At 55.5% G+C, this 15,620-nt stretch overlaps 3 protein-coding genes across 37 annotated transcripts in view; 1 reads left to right on the top strand and 2 right to left on the bottom strand.

Annotated features, from left to right (window-relative positions):
• Positions 1 to 15,620, top strand: part of LOC135174548 (uncharacterized) — a 130,337-nt gene that overhangs the window by 22,835 nt on the left and 91,882 nt on the right. For 7 of the 22 annotated variants that reach the window (XM_064141866.1, XM_064141865.1, XM_064141864.1 and 4 more), the window contains exons 3-6: positions 3,308 to 3,411; positions 3,867 to 4,012; positions 4,137 to 4,315; positions 12,943 to 13,102. In XM_064141866.1, coding sequence (XP_063997936.1) covers positions 3,308 to 3,411; positions 3,867 to 4,012; positions 4,137 to 4,315; positions 12,943 to 12,966 — 453 coding nt within the window. In that variant the 3' untranslated portion in view covers positions 12,967 to 13,102. The other 15 variants (XM_064141855.1, XM_064141854.1, XM_064141853.1 and 12 more) reach the window with 12 other exon arrangements.
• LOC135174547 (uncharacterized) overlaps positions 1 to 15,620 on the bottom strand; it is a 199,455-nt gene that overhangs the window by 137,045 nt on the left and 46,790 nt on the right. The gene's annotated exons all lie outside the window — the stretch shown is intronic.
• On the bottom strand, positions 3,788 to 11,282 carry LOC135174546 (uncharacterized). 4 transcript variants are annotated; one of them, XM_064141818.1, is made up of 2 exons: positions 5,892 to 11,282; positions 3,788 to 5,150 (listed from the first exon to the last, which is right to left on the bottom strand). In XM_064141818.1, exon 1 carries the CDS (start codon positions 11,246 to 11,248, stop codon positions 8,729 to 8,731), a length of 2,520 nt encoding a protein of 839 aa, XP_063997888.1. In that variant the 5' UTR covers positions 11,249 to 11,282; the 3' UTR covers positions 3,788 to 5,150; positions 5,892 to 8,728. The 4 variants fall into 4 exon arrangements, with proteins under 4 accessions (XP_063997888.1, XP_063997889.1, XP_063997891.1 ...); XM_064141819.1 differs by having other exon boundaries at positions 5,900 to 11,282; XM_064141821.1 differs by having other exon boundaries at positions 3,788 to 4,332; positions 5,892 to 11,248.

Here is a 15,620-nt window from a genome sequence, read left to right as displayed (position 1 = left end):
AGGGGAGTGGGCAGGTGGTGGGAGGGTGTGAAAGGTGGTTGGAGTGGCATGGGAGGGGACTGGGATATACTGGGAGCCAGTGGGATGGGCTGGGAAGGATTGGGAGGGGGCTGGGTGGGACTGATAGAGGACTGGGAGGAAATGGGAGAGGACTGTGAGGGACTGGAGTTGGACTGGGAAAGGACTCATCCCAGTCCTCAGTCCCTGCCAGTCCTGTCCCATTCCTTCCCAGTCCTCTCCCAGACCGTCCCAGTCCCAATCCAGTCCTTCCCTGTCCATCCCAGTGTCTCCCAGTATGCCCCAGTCCCCTTCCAGCCTAGGGTGATTGTGAGTGAGTGAGAGAGGCAGGGAGGGGAATGGGAGGGAGAGCTGGGAAGTGGGATGGGATTGGGTGGGACTGGTGAGGAGTGGGAGGAGACTGAGAGGGAAGTGGGAAAGGATGAGAGATGGAGTGGAGGGATTGGGAGGGACTGGGATGGCCTGGGAGGGGATGTGGAGGGCCTGGGAGAGAGGGATAGGGGCATGGGAGTTAGTGGAGGGGACTGGGATATACTGGGAGATAGTGGAACGGAGTGGGAGTGGATTGGGAGGGAATGGAGAGGGATCTGGAATGGATTGTGACTGGGAGAGGACTCGAATGGCACTAGGGACTGGGAGAGACTGGGATGGAGCTGGAAAGGACTGGATTGGGATCGGGAGGGAAATGGGAGAGGATTAAGGATGGAGTGGAGGGATTTGGGAGGGACTGGGATGGCCTGGGAGGGGATGTGGAGGGCCTGGGAGAGAGGGATAGGGGCTTGGGAGTTAGTGGAGGGAATTGGGCTGCAGAGGGAGGGAAGTGGTAGGGACTGCAAGGGAATTGGGAGGGACTGGAGGGATTCGGAGAGGTCTGGAACGGGCCTGGGAGGGGACTTGTTGAGACCGGGACCCGTACCTGGAGGCACTGGGAGCCATCTGGGAAGCACTGGGAGCCATCCTGGGAGGACGGGGAGCCATCCTGGAGGCACTGGGAGCCATCTGGGAAGCACTGGGAGCCATCCTGGGAGGACGGGGAGCCATCCTGGAGGCACTGGGAAGCACTGGGAGCTGAACTGGGAGCCGCCATTGTGTCCCCTGCCACCATTTTGTCTCCCTCCCTCCCTCCCTGACGCTGTGAGGGGAAAGAGCGGGAAAGCCAGGCTGCGCTCTGATTGGCCAGCGGGGCTTAGGCGGGAAGCGCTCCCATTGGCTGCGCTGGGCCCAATTCCCCCACTTGGTGTGCACTTTGGGCCCAGTTCCTACCAGTTTGGGCCCAGTTTGTCCCAGTAGGGGACCACTTCCATCCCAAGCCCTGCCAGTCCTCTCCCATTTTCATCCCACTACTTCCCAGTCTCTACCAGTCCCCTCCCATTTCCATCCCACTGCCTCCCAGTCTCTACCAGTCCCCTCCCATTTCCATCCCACTGCCTCCCAGTCTCTACCAGTCCCCTCCCATTTCCATCCCACTGCCTCCCAGTCTCTACCAGTCCCCTCCCATTTCCATCCCACTACCTCCCAGTCACCTCCCAGTCGTTCCCAGTCCTTCCAGGGATGGAAGTGTCAGGGACTGGGAGGGGATCTGCAAGAGACTGGAATTGACTGTGAGTGGATCTGGGAGGTACTGGGATCGGATCTGGGAGAGACTGAGAGAGACTGGAAGGGATGGTGGAGGAATGGAGGGGTCTGGGATCGGGTCTGGGAGCGACTGTGAGGGGCTGGAAGGGACGGGGAGGAATGGAGGGGTCTGGGATCGGGTCTGGGAGCGACTGTGAGGGGCTGGAAGGGACGGGGAGGAACGGAAGAGACTGGGATTGGATCTGGGAGCGACTGTGAGGGGCTGGAAGGGATGGGGAGGAACGAAAGGGACTGGGATTGGATCTGGGAGCGACTGGGAGGGACTGGAAGGGATGGGGAGGAACGAAAGGGACGGGGCGGGGATCTGGGCGGGACTGGGAGGGATAGGGACGGGGCTGGGATCGACTGGGAGGGGTTTGGGAGGGACTGGGCCGGTCCGGGCGGTATCTGTGTGGGCCTGGGAGCAGAGGAGAGCTTGGGAGCCATCCTGTGAGCACTGTGCGTTGTCCTGGAGCACTGGGAGGTACTGGGATCCATACCTGGAGGCGCTGGGAGCTGAGCTGGGAGCTGAGCTGGGAGCCGCCACGGAGCCCCCTGCGGCCGTTTTGTCTCCCTCCCCCCTCCCTCCCGGCGCCATGAGGGGAAAGAGCGGGAAAGCCAGGCCGTGCTCTGATTGGCCAGCGGCGTTTGGGCGGGAAGCGCTCAGCCTCTGCGCTCTGGCAGGCTCTGGGGGGTCTCACTCTGGGTTTCGGTGTCCCCTTTGGCTCGGCCCCCCCAGCCACGGCTCCAGGGGTCTGGGGGTATCGAAAGGGCCTTTGGGGGCATCTAAAGGCGTCAGGGGTGAGCTGGAGGGGGTCTGCGTGTATCTAAAGGAGGCCTGTGGCCATGTAGAGGGGTCAGGGACCCTCGTAAAGGGGTCCGTGGGCACCTAGAGTGGGTCTGGCGAGATGCAAAGGTGGAGGCTGTGCTTGCTGTGCAAGGCTGCTTGTGTGTGTGTGCTTTAGGTGTGGTTTGCTCTGGGGTGCAGTGAGTGTGTGCTGCTGTCCAGCCGAAGCACTGCAGAGCTGCTGCTTCTCCTTGCAGCACACGCTCAGAGGACAGGTCCCTGGACTGCAGTGCTGCTCCAATGGCCTGTGGTGGCTGCAGGCAGCCGCGGCCCGGGGAGCCCAAGACTCAGCGTGTGGAAGGGTTGGGAGCAGCCCTGGGTGCCTGCAAGGATTCGGGAGGTGAGCTGAGCAGATGAGATGGATCTGAGACACCTTTCAGAGCAGCTGCTGTGAGTATCTGGAGTCTTCCTGCAGCGTTGGTGCAGTTAAAGTAGAGAAAGCAGCTCTGGAAGGTTTGTGCTGCATCTTCCATCCAGCTGTGTTCTGCAGCCCCTGGGAAGGTGTTGGTTGGTAGAGCGCATCTGTGGGAGGTGTGAAGGGAGCTGGGGGTCTGTCTGCCTGCACAGGGAGAGCTCAGCTGTCTCTGCTCGTCACAGTGCTAGAGAGCAGCTTTCAGAGCCCCGCAGCGTGCTGGAGCTGCTGCAGGAGGATCAACTGGTGTCTGCCTCCCAGACACAGGGAGAGCAGCGTGGAGCCTCCTCCTGTCTGCTTCGTCCATGTGGCAGCTGTCCTGGCACTTGTCATGCCAGTGGAGTAACTGAGCCATGCCGAGAGAGGGGAGGAAATGCAAAGCAGTGGCCCTGAGACAAATCTCACTCTTCCCACAGGCCCGAGCAGGTCTGAAACCCTGCCACGGAGAGGCACAGGCCCCGCAGCAGTGCCTGCATTTCAGCAGCTGCCCATCGGAGCTAAGCACAGCCTCGGCTCAGAGGTGAGGGCATGGCTGTGAGAGTGCAGCTGTCACCAGCACCTGCTCCTCTCCGTGCTCCAGTGGGGCCAAACGTTTCAGATCCACCGCTCCTCTGGGGACTGCAGCACTGGAGACTAATTTGAGGGTGGGTTTATGTTGGGTTGGTTGGTTTGGGTTTGGTTGGTTTTTTCCCAGGTGCCAAGCATCTGGGCCGTCTCTGATCTCACTGATCCCTTTTCTGTCATAAATGAAGCTTTACCAAAAAAGTTACAGTCATGTCACTTCCAGCCTGATCTGCATGGCTTGAGCAGCCACTGCCAAAGAGCAAAGCCTTTGTCAGGGCTCTCGGAGCAGCTCGTTTGTTGTGTGTGTGAAAAAGGCAACCAAGTGTCAGGGGTTGTCTTTCCCATCTTCTGGTGGGGTGCTCTGACGTGCTTTATTTCTGTCTGGCTGTCACTGGTACGTGTCCCTGGCAGCTCAGGAGCATGTCTGCTGGGCAGTGCTGGGGGCCAGGCGTCCCTCCTGTGTGTGCATGGCCCACATGGCAGCACCCTGCAGTCAGAGCTGACTGTGTGCACTGGAGGTGGAGTGTTGGAGTGGGATCAGCTCAGAGCTCTGCAAGGTCAGTGCATGGCAGTGGAAAATGAAATGCTTTGGCAGTGTTTTTACTGGGGGCATAGGAGCGTGCCCTCACCTTCACAGTGTGAGTAACTGAGCTTTGTCCTTGGTTGTTTCACTCTTTGCAGGTTTGCACTTTGCTTTCCACTCCACTGGCCAAGCCAGCCAGATGTGCAGCAGCAGCAGGATGGGCACGAGGGCCCCAGCTGCTGCGGTGAATCCGTCAGCACGGACGCTGGTGCCGCTGCAGCCTGGCCCTGCAGCCTGGCAGGGTGATCTCCTTTGGCTCGGCTCCTGTGGGCTCCAGGTAGGGTTTGTCTGTGTCTGCCAGGAGGGAAGGGTTGAAAAGGAGATTGCTCAGTCAGAGCTCTGACCTAGTAGCTGAAGATTCTGTCCAGTGCAGATGCTGACAGAGCAGCTGGATGAGCAGAAAGCCTCTCGTGCAAACGGTTGTGGAGTGCTTCTCTCTGTTCCCTGCTGCTGGGAGGTGCTGACAGGTTAGAGTTAGTGGAGGAGTGTGAAGAATTTGCAGGGATCTCTAAGGGTCTGCAGACCCCTTTGAAAGGTCTGAAGTTGTCTGTAGATGTCTCTAGGGTGATGCAGGGGTCTGCAGGCACCTCTTAAATGTCTGGAGGGGTCTGTAGCTGTCTGTAGAGGTCTCTAGAGCTTTGTAGAGGAATGTGGGTGCCTGCAGCTGTCTCTAGGGGGGTGTGGAGGTCTGCAGGCACCTTTCAAATGTCTGGAGGGGTCTGTAGAGCTCTGGCAGGGTCTGTAGATTTTGGCAGGGTTCTGTAGGAGTCTCTGGGCAGCTTTTAAAGGTGTGGAGGGGTCTGCAGGTGCCTGTTGAGCTTTGTCCGTGTCTGTGGTGGTGTGTAGGTGAGTGTGGGTGTCTGCAGAGGTGTGAAGGGGTCTGTAGCTATTTGTCAGGGTCTGAGAGAGTCTGCAGAGGTCTGTAGAGTTGAGTAGGTGTTTGGAGGTTTCTGTGTGGGTCTGTAGGTGCCTGCAGGCATCACTGAAGGCTCTGGAGGGGTCTGTAGATGTGTGCAGGGGTCTGTTAAATATCTGGAGGGGTCTGAAGGGGTCTGGGGAGCTCTGTAGGGGTCTGTATGTGTTTGCAGGCAGCTGCAGGGGTCCGTAGATGCCTGTAGGGATTTGCAGGGCTCTGTTAGTTCTCTGTAGAGGTCTGCCTGGGTCTGGAGGTGCCTTTTAATGGGTCTATGGAGGTCTGGAGGTCTCTGCAGTGGGCTGCAGTGGTCTGTTAAAGGTGTGGAGGGTCTGTAGGTGTCTGCATTCAGTGAAGGAGTTCTTTGGCTCCAGGACACTTTTGTCCAGTGTCTCTAAAGTGTGACTGTCCCAAATGAGATAGAGGTGCACTGGCAGCGTGTTTGCAGATGGCCCCTGGGACTCTCTACGGCACCCACAGACCCTTCCCCTCCCCCCCAGCCACCTCTGACCCCCGTCAAAACCTCACCCGGGGACCCCCATGGCACCCCCAGACCCTTCCTCTGCTCCACTGCCCCCTCCCCCCAGCCACCTCGGACCCTTCCCAAGGCGCCCCCAAACTCCCCCAACCCCGGGGCCGCCTACAACACCCCCAGACCCTCCCCCTACCCCCTTCAGCCACTTCGGACCCCCCCCAAATCCCCCTGCGACCCCCCCAAGCGCCCCTGGCAACCACTGACTCATCCCCAGACCCTCCCCCCACTGCTCGCCCCCCCCAGCCACCTCATCCCCCCCCCCCCCGGGACTCCTCAAACCCCCCCAGCCCCTTCCCCCGCCCCCCCCGAGCCCTCTCGGACCCCTCCCGGGACCCCCCAACTCCGCCTAAGACCCCCCCGGGGCTGGGTACAGCCGCAGCAGCTCGCTCCGCGCTGCCATCTTGCCTCCGTGCCTGTTGGAGGTCGGAGACCGGTGCGGCGAGAGATCGGGGCACTGAGAGTCGACTCTGTGGCTTCTGCGCAGCAGTGCAATTTATTAGGGCGATGCAGCGACCTTTATAGCCCCCAAAGGGGGTGTAGACAACTGACTTAGTTCAAGATTGGTACAAGTGGAGGGTACAGATTGGCTCCAGGTTAAGTGTAAGGCAGAGATAGGTTAACTTACAGTAAACACCTTAAGGATCCCACCCAGGGGGGGTGGCCAGAGTCAGCCCCCTGGGCCGTGCCCACCCCAGAGGCGGGCAGATTCCACCCCCTGACAGCTGTGCGTGGGTTGCTCATAGTCACAGGTTCAGGCCCCTGGGAGCCTCAAGGCTCCAAGGACACTTCTCATCACAGGGTCTGATGTTTACCTTTCATGCTCCGCTGCGGGAGGAAGCTTCCCACAGTACCCCCTTCTTTTCTTTTGAGCAACCCACGTTTGATTTTAAACGAGCTGTGCTCAGTGGGAGCGCAGGTCAATGGTGCTAAAGTAAAGAGAATACATTTGTTAAGAATCTTACTAGTGACAACAATCTGGCAAACCAGCCACCCAAGCTTAGCTAATGATCCCAAAAGCCATTTCTGCAAGCGACAGTGAGTCAAATGTTCAAAAACCCAAAAGTCCAGACGAACATCACAGCTTCTGGAGGGTGCAAGTCTGTCACATCTTCATTAGCTCACTGTGGTAGCCGATGTTGTGGGCGAGTGAATTGTTCAGTATCTCTCCATAGCTTTAAGTTCACTTCATACTTTTCAGAGATCTTGATGTTCCCAGTGCAGTCCTCGGCTATGAGCTGCGTCTGACGATTGTGCTTAAGAACTACCAACCCCCAAATACAATACAAGAGTGCGTCTTAGATGTTGCTTTCAGGCTATTCTACTTAGGCCTTTTCCCACAGCTCTCGATTCACTTCAAGAATTTGGAGCAGTGTTTTTTTTTTCATCCCTTGCAGGGCCCTTGCAAGAGACAAAGAAATCACTTGCCATGTTATGCCAATTTTAAGTGGGCTTTGGCCTTCATCAAAGGGACCAGACCGAATCTATTCCATTAAGCTACAATCATTGAAGCTCATGAAAATACCCAAATTCATTAGCCAAGATCCAATGCCTTATAATCCAAATACTCATGATCATCATCTCTATGACTCTCCCAAGATCTTACCACAATTCTGCCATCTGAGCAAGATTCTATGCTCACTTCATGAAAGGACAAACCAATCATATTCAAGTTGGTATCCACCTTAGGGCCTGTACAGACAGGTGATAAAGCATAATACGAACATATTCAATACCTAAACTGATAAATCCACTGATCTTACTTGTATGATGTGTCCAAAAAGGCTGTAGTGTTTCTCCATGCCTCTCTTCTTATTTTACTAGCTCCTCTTCCACCTCGCCCCCTTTTCCTTTTTTCTTTTTTTTTTTTTTCAATTTATATAAAAGACAAAATTCTACATTTCTATACGTTAAAGAAAAAAAAAATAATCATATAACTATAATACTGTCTTAACTTATAAGCCTAGTAGAAAAGGAAAAGAAAAAAGGTGTGTGAGTGAGTGTGTAAAAGAGAATATGGTACCATATTATCCTTAGTATAGAAAAAGTGAGTAGGGACTTATAAGTATAAAATATGATGTCTTACCATAGTATATCAGTATAATAACTATCAAAAGCTAATTATGTTCTATCATGATTGCCTAAGAATTACTGCATTATTAACATTATCCTAAAAATCCAATATTATTAATAAGCATCAGTACCTTATCTAACAAATGTCCAAAATACAAAATATATTATAATTAAAGTCAAAAACAACGGTAAAATTCCAGAGTCCAACATAGTCATCAAGACCCCAGTCTATATCTAGAGAAATCAACCAGGCTGTGTTTGCTGTCTATCCGGCTTCCTCGGCGGGGAGCTGCCCAGTTAGACCGCAGCGGAAGCAGGGGTTCCGTGGGTTGGTTGAAGGTACAATATGGCCTGCAGCAAGTTGTTCTTCGACGAGCTTGTGTGCTTCTTGCAGCTGTTCCTTTCGCAGCGGCCACTGATCTATCCAGATCGGTGTATTAGAAAGCCACTGGAGTTTGATTATGGGCGGCTGCCGTCCAGTGGCCGCTGCTGAAAAATTACCTGCGGAGTAGTCATCACGACTCCCATCTGTGTCATGACATCCCTACCAATCAGCGCATTTACACCTTGCGGGAGAGGTGCGATGGTTGCAAAGACGTGGCCTGTCCTGTCATCTATGGTTATACTGATTCGCTGTGAGCTTGTCAGAGTCTGAGATACTCCACCAACACCTTCAATACCGTCTTTAGCTGGGCTTGCTGGCCAGTGCGAGGGCCAGGCAGGTATGGAAAAAATGGTTATATCGGCACCTGTATCCAGGAGAACGTCCATGGTTATTGTGTCCTGACCATTACTAATGATAGCTGATGCAAGTGGTCGTCTAGTCAAGGACAGGGTCAGCATGGCTAGGCCACCCGTAGATCCAAAACCCTGATCTCCTCTTTGTGGCAAGGCGCGGCCCTGGGCCACGTCCTGCAGCAGGTTGGTCAGGGGCACCAGTTGAGCAATGCGACTGCCTTCCGGCACCACGATAGGTGGGCTGTTAGTGTATGCAACAATTTGTATGATACCGGTGTAGTCTTCATCAATCACCCCGGGAACAATCATTAATCCCTTCAGCCCGGCAGAAGATCTTCCCAGGAGTAATGCGCCAGTGGGCTTGCCATTTATCATTAATGGGCCTTTCATGGAGGTGGCAATAGGGACTGGGCGGTTGTCAATCAAAGTGATGCTTACTGCTGTTGTAAGATCCAGCCCGAGGCTGCCGGAGGTTGCTGGGCAGATAGCATCACTGGGGCAGCAACTTGTGTCCTCGCGCGGCTGCCTGCCGCGCTGCGCTGGTAGTTTCCCGAGCGCTTGCAGGCCGCAGTTGCATGAGAGTCAAGTTGGCAGTGGTCACACCAGACTGCAGCCTGTGGGCAATTATCGCGTGGGTGCCCAGTTAGACCGCAGCGGAAGCAGGGGTTCCGTGGGTTGTTGTATCGGCGGCCACGATTCCCTGCATCTGCGGATCGCAGTGCTGCCATTACGAGCTGCGTGTGCTTATCTAGAACTTGATCCATTTGGGTTGCAACAAATGTCTGCTGCTGGTTTGTAGGCATTCGAGCAACTCGCTCCAACATATCGTCCACTGAGGCTTCCCTAGGCAGAATGGACAACAGCTGCTTGGTCTTATTATTAGCATTCTCAAAAGCTAGGGTTCGAAAAAAGGCTTGTCTGGTTGCAGCATCTAACTCAGTGGCTGCTTCAACTGCAGCTGCTAGTCTATCAATGAAATGGTTATAGTCCTCACTCAAACCTTGCTTAACAGCGGTATAGCTAGGTGCTTTTGGCTCTGTAGGCACCATATTAAAAGCTGTTCTGGCAGTTGTCATGGACGCATGATGCCACTCAAAGGGATGACGTATCTGGGCATCCAGCGAGCTGAAAGCCCCTTTTCCCAGCAGTATATCTGCTTGAACATTGAGTAAGGGGTCGCCTAGTTGTCGTGGCTGCTCTACCACCTTCCTGCACTCATCGCGCCATGCCCTTTCCCACAACATAAACTGGGATGGTGTTAAAATCAGTCTCGCAACAGTCTCACAATCTGCTGGGCATAGCACATAGGCGGAGAAGATGTAATTCAGCAATTGCTTAGTCGGTTGTGAGTGCAAGCCGTGGGAAGATACTGCTGTTTTCAACTGCATAAGCAGTTTCCAATCAAGAGCCGTGTGAGTGGCTCCTGGCTGTCCATCTGCAGTCCGTGCTGCCACAACTGGGAATGCCGCTGCACCTTCCAGAGCAGCAGCTGCCTCCCAATCACCTTGTAACAAGGCGTCGCGAATAACGGCACGCCACCGATGTTGTGGACCAACGGGTGTAAGCTGGAGAGTCTTCCCGGTGATCTCTGTAGCTTGTGGTGCCGCCAGGGGCTGGGCATTGCCAGAAGGCATTATTCTAAGTTTCTGTAAGTCGTCGGCAACATTGTCAATAGTGTCGTCGGCATCGGACTGTGAGGAGTCGCTAGCGTCCGAGTTAATCACAGGCGGCGGTTCCCGGGCTTGAGAGGAAGGACCGGCTTCCGTGGCGGAAGTCCAACTCGGGCCCGCTGCAGCCGGGGGGGCGGGTCGGAATGTAGCAAAAGGAGTTTGCGCCGGACGTGGCGAGATGGTAGCGGAAGCCGGGAGTGGGGAAAACGGACCACTGTAGGGCGGTGGCGCTGGGAGCGGGGGGGCAGACGGCTGCACCGGAACGGCAGGGATGGTAGGAATGCTTTGGGGAATTGGTGCCGCTGGCATCGGGGGTGCTGGTGGTTGCACTGGAACGGCAGGAACATCGGGAACGTCTTGAGGCAGCGCAGGGTATAACGAAGGGTCCTGAGCCAGCGGCACCGGCTGCATTGGGACGTCCTGCTGAGGCGGCACCGGCTGCATTGGGACGTCCTGCTGAGGCGGCGCTGGCTGCTGGGGCGCTGCCGGCTGCGTAGGAGTGTGTGAAGTTGGCGGCACCGGTTGCTGAAGCGCTGCTGGCTGCGTCGGAGTGTGTGAAGTTGGCGGCACCGGTTGCTGAAGCGCTGCTGGCTGCGTCGGAATGTTTGGAGTTGGCGGCACCGGTTGCTGAAGCGCTGCTGGCTGCGTCGGAGTGTGTGAAGTTGGCGGCACCGGTTGCTGGGGCGCTGCTGGCTGCGTCGGAGTGTTTGAAGTTGGCAGCACCGGTTGCTGAGGCGCTGCGGACAGCATCGGAACAGTAGATGCACTGGGGAGAGTCATCAAAGGCACCACCGTGCCTGGAGAAATTTTCAGGTCGGAAAAGAGAGAGCTAGCTGGGGTAACCATTGCCTCTAGTGGTCTCTCCCCCCGAGTGTCCAAGCCGTCAGCAAGCCGTGCTGCTGCTGTAGCTGCAAGGGTCTGTTCCAGTCTGTATTTCTTCAAGCAATTGATGACATCACGCCATTGCTTCTGTACGCTTTTGGCTGTTTTGTCACCGTCAATAGCCTGGTCAAAAATAGTATCGCCACAGCAGCGCCATTCAGATTCATCAAAAAGAGAGTCTGAAGTTTGAAAGTGTCCTCTTACTAGTCCATATGCTACTAAGGAAGTCAATTTTTTCTTTGACATGGAAACTCCTCGCTTTTCCAAAAAGTTCAAGAGGAGAGAAATTGCTACTTGTTTATCCAAAAGTGCTTGTGAGGTCGGTTCGCCAGCTCCCCAAAGGGAGTCACCAATACTTTGAAAAAACCGCGGAAGAAGGGAGGGGTGGCTGGGAGGTTCCATGGTAACGGCAAGGTTCCGTAAGTGCGCGGAAGAAGAGAAAAAAAAAGAAAGAAGGAAGGAAGGGGGGGGGGGGGAGGGGGGTGGGTGGGGTGTGGGTGGTGCGTTCGCCTTCCGGCGGCAACTGCCCTGGGGGGATCTGACTATGCACGATCACTGCCCCCAGAAGTGCCCATCTATATGGTCACACCTGTCGTCACACCAGCTGCCGTTATTAAAATTTTTGCCCCCATATTTATGGGTGGCGACTCTTCTTTTTTTTTTTTTTCTTTTTTAATAAACGCCTATCTATATAGGCCGCCCGTATCGGCAGACACCTTTCCCTTGGTTAGTAACGGGTTTAACGAGGGGGAAGGAAAAAAAGAAAAAAAGGAAAAAAAGGAAAAATAGGAAGAAAGAAAAAAAGGAAAAGGAGAAAAAAGGAGACGTGTTTCCCCAGCAGGGGGTATAGTAACGTCCGATCTCTTGCGTTTCCACCAGCTCCTTTTATGTGGAAGCCTCTATGTCCTTCGTGGCCGGAGGAGGGGGGGGAGGGGGGAAGCGGCCTGGCGGTTTTCTTCTCGGCCTAGCGGTGGGGGGGAAGCAGCCTGGCGGCGGTTGTCTTCTCGGCCTAGCGGTGGGGGGGAAGCGGCCTGGCGGCGGTTTTCTTCTCGGCCTAGCGGTGGGGGGGAAGCGGCCTGGCGGCGGTAGTCTTCTCGGCCTAGCGGTGGGGGGGAAGCGGCCTGGCGGCGGTCGTCTTCGCGGCCTAGCGGTGGGGGGGAAGCGGCCTGGCGGCGGTAGTCTCCGCGGCCTAGCGGTGGGGGGAAGCGGCCTGGCTGGCGGTAGTCTCCGCGGCCTAGCGGTGGGGGGGAAGCGGCCTGGCGGGCGGTAGTCTCCGCGGCCTAGCGGTGGGGGGAAGCGGCCTGGCTGGCGGTAGTCTCCGCGGCCTAGCGGTGGGGGGGAAGCGGCCTGGTCGGCGGTTCTTTCGCGGCCCGGCGGTAAGTGGCCCGGGGTGCGGGTCTTCCGTACCTGGAGTTGTCCGGAGGTTCAATCGGTGTGTTCGGGCGCCATCTGTTGGAGGTCGGAGACCGGTGCGGCGAGAGATCGGGGCACTGAGAGTCGACTCTGTGGCTTCTGCGCAGCAGTGCAATTTATTAGGGCGATGCAGCGACCTTTATAGCCCCCAAAGGGGGTGTAGACAACTGACTTAGTTCAAGATTGGTACAAGTGGAGGGTACAGATTGGCTCCAGGTTAAGTGTAAGGCAGAGATAGGTTAACTTACAGTAAACACCTTAAGGATCCCACCCAGGGGGGGTGGCCAGAGTCAGCCCCCTGGGCCGTGCCCACCCCAGAGGCGGGCAGATTCCACCCCCTGACAGCTGTGCGTGGGTTGCTCATAGTCACAGGTTCAGGCCCCTGGGAGCCTCAAGGCTCCAAGGACACTTCTCATCACAGGGTCTGATGTTTACCTTTCATGCTCCGCTGCGGGAGGAAGCTTCCCACATGTGCCGTCACTTCCGGCTGGCAGGCGATGCTCTGGGCTCTCCTCTCGCTGGTCAAAGCCGCTCTAGGCCTCCGAGCTCCTCCAGGCGCCACTGTGAGCGGCTCTGGGCCAAAGCAATGACTGTGCTCAGCTGCAGGGATGGATTTGCCTGCACTCAAGCTGCTGCTGCCAGAGCCCCTCCGTGTCAATCTGTGCTGCTGTTGGGTTCTGCAGCTCTCTCCAGCAAGCATGGCATGAGCTGAAGGAGCAGCAGGAGCAGCATGGCCGTTCCCCAGGCAGCAGGAGGGTTCAGCCCAGCACCAGCTCATGCGGGAGGAGCAGATGCTGAGGAACATCCCCCACGAGACGCAGGTGGCCAAAGAGGCTGGGTCAGGTAAGGCTTTGTGTGGAGTTTGTGCTCCTTCTGGCAGTCAGTTGCACAGGTTCTGAGGAGTAGAAGCATGGAGTGGTTGCTGTTGGAGAAGAGCTTCCAAATCATCCAGGGCAGCCCTTAAGGCAGCACTGCCAGGTCACCCCCAAAGCATGTCCCTGAGCAGCACAGCTGTAGGACTTTGCCTCCCTCCAGGTAGTTGCAGCCAGCAGTGAGGTCACTGATCAGACTCTGTGCTCAGAGCAGAGCTGCTGCAACCCTCTCAGCATCTTGGTGGCCTCCTCTGCACTGGCTCCAACACTTCCATGTCCTTCTTGTGCTGGGGGCTCCAGAACTGCCCCCAGGACTGCAGATGGGGTGTGAGGAGAGCAGAGGCAAGGGGCAGAATCCCCTCCCTTGCCCTGCTGCCCACACTGCTCTTGCTGGAGCCCAGCACAGGGTTGCTGTCTGGGCTGCACTCACACTGCAGGCTCCTCTTGAGCTTTGCATCAGCCCAGAGCCCCAGGGCCTGTTCCTCAGGGCTGCTCTCAGCCGTTCCCCATCCAGCCTGGAGTTGTGCTTGGGATTGTGCCCACCCAGGTGCAGGACCTTGCACTTGGCCTTGATGAATGCCATGAGGTTGGCCTGGGCGCACCTCTGCAGCCTGCCCAGTTTGTAACTGGGGCTGTAAAGAATGGTTATGCATTGCCTGTGCTTCTGATTTCAGGAGAGTCCCATTTCATTCTTGATGCTTTCTTTAAGAGAGGCATACAACTGAGCTCCCTCAGAGAAGCAGCATGAAGTGCATGAAGGATGCTGGCTGCACTCAGTACAGACAAGGCACATTGGAGTAGGTTAACAAGATGCTTGACATTTGCCCTTAATGGTCATTGTCTTCAAATGCATCATTCGGGAGTTAAGTTGCTTGGCATTTGCAGTTGACTACTTCTTCTCTGGCCTTTGGAGTGAAGGAAGGGAAAAACCAGAGTTGAACACGTCAGCTCTGTAAGTTTTCTCTGGGTGATCAAAGCATGCACAACATCCTGTGCTTGTGCTCTGGAAGACTGTAGGAGCTTCCCGGGGACTCAGGGAGCACAAGTTCTGGATTTCTGTGGGCTGTCTCTAGATGAACACCTGAATGCAGTGAATCTCATTTGAAGTTAAAGTGATGTGATTGATCTGGTGCTTTATAGGTGCCAAAAAGGAGAGCTTCTTCACCTGCTTCTCCGGTGCAAGCTCTTCTGTCTGTCTGCTGAGATGTTTCTGCCTGTTTCTCTGGCAGAGAAGTGTTTGCTTTTTGGGCTGGGTAAGTAGGAGATTTGTTTTGTTGATTTGATTTGTTTTGTCGCTGAATACTTGGTGCAGCTGGCCTCAGATGCTGTTTCTTCACAAAGGACACACTACTGTGTGATTGGTGGGCATAGAAGCAGTAATTGCTGACTGAAGCACGCTTGTGAACTTGGCTGTAAATTCATGAACAGGCATTACAGTGTTTCTGTCTCTGCAAGCCAAAGTACTCTCATGCTGAAGAACTTCTTCCTCAGATCCACTCTGAGCAGCCCTGCTCTCCCTCAGCTTCAAACCATTCCCCTTGCCCTGTCTTTAGACACCCTTATGGAAAAAGTCCCTCTGCAGCCTTCCTGCTGCAGGTTCCCTTCAGGTACTGGGAGGTAGCTTTAAAGTCTCCCTGGAGTCTTGTCCCCTTCAGGCTGAGCAGCCCCAGCTCCCTCAGCCTATCCTCTTAGAAGTGCTCCAGCCCTTGGCTCATCCTCGTGGTCCTGCTCTGAACTGGTTCCAGCAGTTTTTTGTTCTTCAGCTGGACTGTGGCCATGTGGAATGTTTTGGGTTGTGCTTTTGCCTTTGCATGCTGAAAGACTTCCTGTGTTACCTTAGTAGTACGTTTCATGTGCAAGATTCCTGTCTGTGATCTCTTGCTGCTGGGGAAGTCATGAGCTACCTGTGGGGGTGTGAAATGCAATAAGCTTCGATCGCGTTGCCTGCACGGATGTGAGGGGACAAAGTACTGCTGAGAAGCTTTTCTGTACCATTCTCTTCCCCCTTCCCCTCTTGCCTTTAAGGGAACACACACAGGGAGAAGCTCACTGAGCGCCCTCTGACATGCTGTAGGAATTCTTTGCTTTGCAGTGTTTTACACTGTGGCTCTTCAAACCTGTAACCCATCTGCTTTCCATTGCCAGCGAGCTGACCATCCGTACTACTGTCGCCTTGAATGCCTCCAACCAGCACTGTTTGCTGCCAGACAGACACCTTGAGAAGACAGAGGACATGGTTAAGTTCATGAAGGATATCTTGGATGGTGCTGCTGAAGTAAGTCTTTGTTGTGGCTTGAGATATATTGGTTGGTGTTTGGTTTTTCCCTCCTTAGCTGCGGTGGCGCTCTCCCCCCCACCCCCTCCTCTTCGCGCGCTCTCCCCCCCACCCCCTCCTCTTCGCGCGCTCTCCCCCCCACCCCCTCCTCTTCGCGCGCTCTCCCCCCCCACCCCCTCCTCTTCGCGCGCTCTCCCCCCCCACCCCCTCCTCG

Source organism: Pogoniulus pusillus, unplaced genomic scaffold (genome assembly GCF_015220805.1).
Source record: "Pogoniulus pusillus isolate bPogPus1 unplaced genomic scaffold, bPogPus1.pri scaffold_77_arrow_ctg1, whole genome shotgun sequence".
Lineage (NCBI taxonomy): Eukaryota > Metazoa > Chordata > Aves > Piciformes > Lybiidae > Pogoniulus > Pogoniulus pusillus.
Note: the sequence above shows the minus strand (reverse complement) of the source record. Positions and strands in the feature narration are given on the sequence as shown.